Below are 6,000 nucleotides of genomic sequence, written 5' to 3'. Positions count from 1 at the left end.
ATGCGAGCAGTCTGGCCTTGCTGTTGCTGATCACCGGGAATCCTTCAATCCCTTCCCTGTCAGTCGTTGCGTTTCACTGCTGCGCTGATGAATCTGCAGAGATTGTTATGGATCAAGAATTCACGAGAAACACATATTTTAAACGGATTTATTTATTTGAATTATAACATGTTATTGAAATATGTATGGTACATTTATGTAACAGGTACGTAATTAAAAAACAGTCCGAAAATACACTTTATATACAGAAAATATATTATACACAATTTATCATAAATCGTGGCAGGCATTTATTTTTAACAACAGTAAAATGTAGAAACAGCTTATGGTTTCCTTTTACAGTTTTATTGCTGTGCAGATCTGAGGATCATTTAGATGACATACGTGACATTTATCCGTGAGACGGAAATATCTGCCTCAACAGAGGGAAAAATTGTAGACTTTTCTTTCCAAAAATATTTACCAATAAAACTTAGCTGTGGACAGTTCTACCTAACAAGCCAATTACTTTATTGCTCATATAATCACTATGATATCTAAATATAAGCTAATCTATAACCATCAACTAACTTAATATCCATTTGATGACCCAAACATAATAATTTTTAATAAATTAAAGAATTCACCTTTTAAAAAGTGAGATCAAATCAAAGTTGAAGCAGATGTTCTAAGTCAGGACATACTCGCATGATTAATTTCTCTTTCAATAGTACATGCGTCATTTATACTAGCGATAAGGCTAGAAATGAGTGTCTCACTCGAACAAGGAGGGATTCACTTCTAGGAGACACCGCTACTTTCCAGCTTTCACGCACGAGGTGTAGGAAACGAGGTATTCTCTCGGTTCCGACTGTCTTGCTGTGCTGGAAGGTAACAGAGCACAAACTATGTCTGTTAGTCTCTCTCACACAATTATTAAAAATACTTTCTCTCATAAAAACACTACTTAATAGAATCTATCTCTTCTCCATTATTGTCTTTTTTATTTCACTGGATTAGGGGATCTCAGTAGCTTCCCAACATTACCCTGTATTTTTCAGTGCTTTCTGAGAAAACCTGGCTGTTCGAAATGAAGGGAGTCTTTTAAAGAAGGCTTCTCGTGGAATGTTCGTTCGATATTCAGCGCCCTAGGTGGAAATAGTGCTCAGGGGCGCCGTTAAGAAGCTAGTCCAGCCAGTACGAATGTGCACTTCGGCGCCGTTTTACTGATAAACCGAACTAACGAGCCTTACGTGCCTCTGTATCCACCTTAGGTATCACAATTCGTGCTTACAGTAGGCAGAAGACGCTGTGCAGCTTCGGAAATCGATTATCTTTCATGTCATTTGCCTGATTGCCTGCTTAACAGTTTGTGTTAGTCGCAATGGAATGCAACTGAACAGTATTCATCACAACACTCTATTTGCTGTGCTCAAACATCTCAACAGTTGCCAGACGTTACTTGTGAGGTGATGAGCAATCAACCAGTATTTTTTGGTGGAAAGGCACATCGAATACGCTCGCTTCTTATAAACAGCAGTTGTAAAAATATGCCTACAGATTCTTCTTACTCAACTCATTCGCTCAGTTTAAAAATTCACGGTTGGTTCTTTCCATAAGGCACAGCTTTAAGTTGCTTCATACCTGTATGTATTGTTGTTGGAAGACAACTGTGCTTGAACGAAGTCTGTAATTTGGCAAAACGTCTCTCTCTGGAGACGTTCCCTGAAGGAATTTTGGACGATGCGACAAGTAAGAAATCCGTTACTGCGAGGTGGAAGAGTGCAGTGGTTTTGGGTAGTACGGATCGGAGAGGTACGGCTATGATAATGTGGGCGCCTGCCGAGCGGTCGCGGGAAGGGGAGGGCAGCGTCTGACCGGATGTGCGCTCCGCTGCCCTCTGAGATTCCCACAACGGCTCGAGAAACATGTCTGCCTGCAGACATACAGCAAAAGGAGCACGTACCTAAGCCGCTATAGGAAACTGCTGGCTAGTACATTGTAAGAATACCAAAGGGCTTCTTGGCCCCCGGAACTGATGTTCTTTTCGCAGCGCAGGTCCGTTCATTCTGACCGCGCAAATCGTATGTCGGCTGCCGTAAAACAAGGGGATTGCAGCCACGGGCCTGATCCGTTACCTACTCTTAGTTGGTCTCACGTAGATACGCTTTTCTCAGTTCAGTACCCTGTGCGTGGTAGCACCTCATCAAATCCTTGTATATATAAGTTTCCAGTAAAAATTACACGTAACAATAAAATTTTATTAAATATTTGGTTCATTAAACTATGGAATGCTTAGGTAAATAATATGCATCAAAATCTAACAGTAGTTAAAATATATTCGGAGGACGTATATGTAAATATCCATAAGCCTCTTTTCTAAATATGTACACGGTATATACATTAATGTCTTTGTCAATATTGTCAACTAGCACACTGTGTTACACGCATCCAAAATCACTCGAATAACTTTTGTTCAAGTCCGTGGCCAGTCCTGTACGGGACGCGCGTTTTGGAACAACGAAGACAGCGCTAGTTTTCTTCTCGGACGTTCTGCGGCGTTTCACAGCGACAGTTTCCGACCGTTCAGTCGCAAAATGACTCGACACCGAAGAGATAGGGCTCGTTACCATTAATGGAAGACTGCTGGATTCAAACGTCGGTTCTCTAGAAACTAGTCCACCCACTCTGCCAGTCTGCAGTCTGTAGGAACATTTACCTCGCGGAGGGAGTTGATAGTATAGCGAGCGAGTGGGAACGCTCCACAGCTCGCCAGCGAGACCCGCAGCGCCGCAGCAGCCGACAGGGAAGAATGCTGTGATTCCGCGTCGGCGTTTGCTGCAGGCTGGGAGATCCCGCTGTGTGAGGACTACCTGGGAATCCTGCGGCCGTCGGTCTACCTGGCCGGTCAGGTGCTGTAGCAGGTCTTGCGCACGTTCTCCAGAATGACGCTGAAGTCGTCCTCGGTCTTGATGTGCTGGGCCGGCGCGCCGGCGGCGGCTGCGGCTGCTGCGGCGGCGGCCGCGGCGTGGTGGTGGTGGTCGCTGAAGTCCTGCGGCGCGCACGCCTGGCTGTCGTACTGGGCCATGGCCAGGCCGGCGGAGGGCTCCGCCTTGAGCAGGCCGCCCAGCCCGTCCAGCGCCGAGGGCTGCCCGTAGTAGGCGGCGTGCAGCTGCTGCTGGTGTTGCTGTTGCTGGTGGTGGTAGTTGTGGTTGGAGTCCATGGGCTCCGGCCCCGGCGCGTGGTGCGCGTGCAGCCGCGCCCCCAGGTACTTGTCGAACTCGTGCGTGTCGACGGCGTCGCCGGCCAGCATCAGGTCCTCGTCCTCGCCGGCGCACGCGTAGCCCACGTGCTGCTGCTGCTGTTGCTGTTGCGGGTACCGATCGTCAGCCATCATGACCCCACCTGCGACAAACATCCGAAAATTTGATCATCCTTGGGGCGTACGGGAAACCAGGGTTACATGAGAGGTGACACATTAGCTCAGAACCTGTGCAAAGGAAGCTATCAACACTATAAGAAAAAATCCCAAATGCTAGATAAGGCCCCCAGCCTGTCACAAAATTGGAGAAGCAACACAAAATAACTAAGCTCATCAGGCAAAACATACTAACACAAAAAAGAAAAAACTGCTACGAAGGATTTATTCGAATGGGACGGAAATCGGTAGAAGTATTCAGGAGGAAGAGCTTCACAAATTGAGCAAGTCACTATCGCGTTGGTCCATCCCTCAGGTCCTTATGTAAGCAGTCATTCGACTCGGTATTGATTGACAGAGTTCTTGGATGTTCTCCTGAGGCATTCTGTGCCAATTCTGTCCAACTGGCGCCTCAGATCGTCAAAATCCCGAGCTGGATGGAGGACAGTGCCCATAATGCTCTTAACGTTGCCAATTGGGGAGAGATCCGACGAACGTGTAAGCTCAGGATGGCTTGCCATGGAGCGCTACAAAACGGGGCGTAGAAGATCGTCTACAAGCGGCTCTGCAGTAAGGGTGTCGCGAATGACAATCAAACTGTCCTGCTATCAAAAGAAATGGCACCCCACTCTTAGCTGTCGGGACGTATGGCAGGCGACGATCTGGTTGGTATCCCTTTGCTCCCGGGGCGTCTCCTGCCACTGGAATCTCATTGACTGGAGTAGAATTGTCTTCAGTGATGAGTCCCGAATCTCGTTCCCCCATTGCTTTGCGTCATAGGTCGAACTGAGCCCTGATGACCTGTGAAAATGTAGCTGGGGATGCTCCCAGCAACTGTGGGTTACCAATTCACTGTCGCCTGCTGGGAATGCCATTTCTTTTCATAGCAGGACCACTTTGGTTTCCATCCGCGGCATCCTTATAGCACAGCGGTACGCCGACGATATTCCACGCCCCGTTTTGTTTCCCTTCATGGCAACCAACCCTAGTCTTACATTTAGCAAATTAACGATGGCCCCCACACAGCGAGAGTTTTTACTGCTTGTCTTCGTGCTAGCCAAACCCTAGCTTGGCCAGCAAGATTGCCGTCTCTCTTCCCAATTGAGAACGTTTGGAGCATTGTGGGCAGGGTTCCCCAATTAGCTCGGGATTTTGACGATCTAGCGCACCAATAGGACAGAATTCCGCACGATAGCCCTTCGGGGGATCTCCAACAACTCTATCAATCAATGCTAAGCCAAATAACTGCTTGCGTAAGGGCCAGAGGTGACCCAATGCGATATTGACTTGCTCAATTTCTGAAACTCTTTCTCTCGAATAAATCATTCCACTTTTTTCTGAAGTTTTTTCCGTGTTTGCACGTGTACATAACATCTATCGATTTTCGTCCCGTTCCGATAATTCCTTCGTGGTGCTTCTTCTTTTTTGTCTTAGAGGGTATTAGTGACCTTCCCCCCCCTCCCCCCACCTTTCAAACAGGACTGATCACTCTGGAATACTGTACATGGTGCAGATCTGCTACCAAGGGGTCATACGACAATTCACCGTTGAAGCGGTAGGTTCTTAGGAAGACTGACGTGGAGACGCGATACAATATAAAAAAGCAGGTATCGTACTTGACCTACCCATGATCACACCACTACAGACGTAAGCAGCACAGTCACGGTTTAATTTATTGTGTATTACTGTAAAGTTAGTTAAATACTAGAATCGAATTTCCATTGCAAAAGTTCCAAACCTGACGTAGTAACCATACGAGAATCTAAGCAGTGTGTTGACAAACATTGTGTGAAGCCCTGCCTGTCCGGAGAAGTATGTTTTGTGGCGTGGAACGCTACGGAGGCCCTATGGAAACGTTCTCATTTGTAGACGCGATCCTCTTGCGTCCCTCGTGTCGTGCCTCCAAGGGGACTCTAGCAATCAGCAGGCGGCGGTGTAATTGTGGGCAGCGCCTGGGCTGGGCATTAATCAAGGGAGCATGACATGAGGGCGCGGGTGGGAGAGGGGCGTGCGGAGCTGTGGGGCGCCAGCACGTCTCCGCGATGGTCGTAACTATATGGACGCATGGAAAAGAAATGAGACCTCGAGACTTCCAAATGAGATTGTCACCGCCGTACTTTGTTCAGATGATCAAGTCAGCTAAGGAACGAAGAGAGGCAAAACGAAAACGTAAGGTGAGTGGTGTAGCCTCGATTGTTGGCCGAAGCAGCAAACTGTGATTCTCTAATTATACTTGTCACAGGTACACAGGTACAGAAAGTAACCCGAAAGCAAACTGGACATACCGAAGCGACTATAGAGAGCAAAGCTAAATTTTTACACCCAACATCTCACGCTGTTCCAGCACTATTTATTTGCATCGTTGTGTAACAGCACATTGGTCATTTTTGGAAGTGTGTGACAACATAAAGCGGGAAATGAGGCAAATAGAGACGACAGACAAGGGAGACTGGCTGGTTGGCAGGAATGTGCCGTGTCTTGGTTGACAGGAATAGACTGGTATCCATTTCTAGTAACTCTGGGGAATAACAGCAAAGTTAGATAACGTTGGCAGGACGGGAATTCCAATAGCGCTGACGCGCAAGAGAAGAATCCACTGTGTG

General features: G+C 47.2%; 1 protein-coding gene across 1 annotated transcript in view; it reads right to left on the bottom strand.

The window, feature by feature from the left end:
• Positions 1–232: 232 nt before the first annotated feature.
• LOC126092688 (ecdysone-induced protein 74EF-like) overlaps positions 233–6,000 on the bottom strand; it is a 262,646-nt gene continuing 256,878 nt past the window's right edge. Inside the window, exon 7 of the mRNA XM_049908411.1 lies at positions 233–3,384. Within this exon, the coding sequence (XP_049764368.1) occupies positions 2,888–3,384 (497 nt within the window). The 3' untranslated portion in view covers positions 233–2,887. The remainder of the gene's footprint in view (positions 3,385–6,000) is intronic.

The sequence above is a fragment of the Schistocerca cancellata genome, chromosome 7, assembly GCF_023864275.1.
Source record: "Schistocerca cancellata isolate TAMUIC-IGC-003103 chromosome 7, iqSchCanc2.1, whole genome shotgun sequence".
In the NCBI taxonomy this organism is placed as follows: Eukaryota; Metazoa; Arthropoda; class Insecta; order Orthoptera; family Acrididae; genus Schistocerca; species Schistocerca cancellata.
This window is presented reverse-complemented; position numbering and strand designations above follow the sequence as displayed.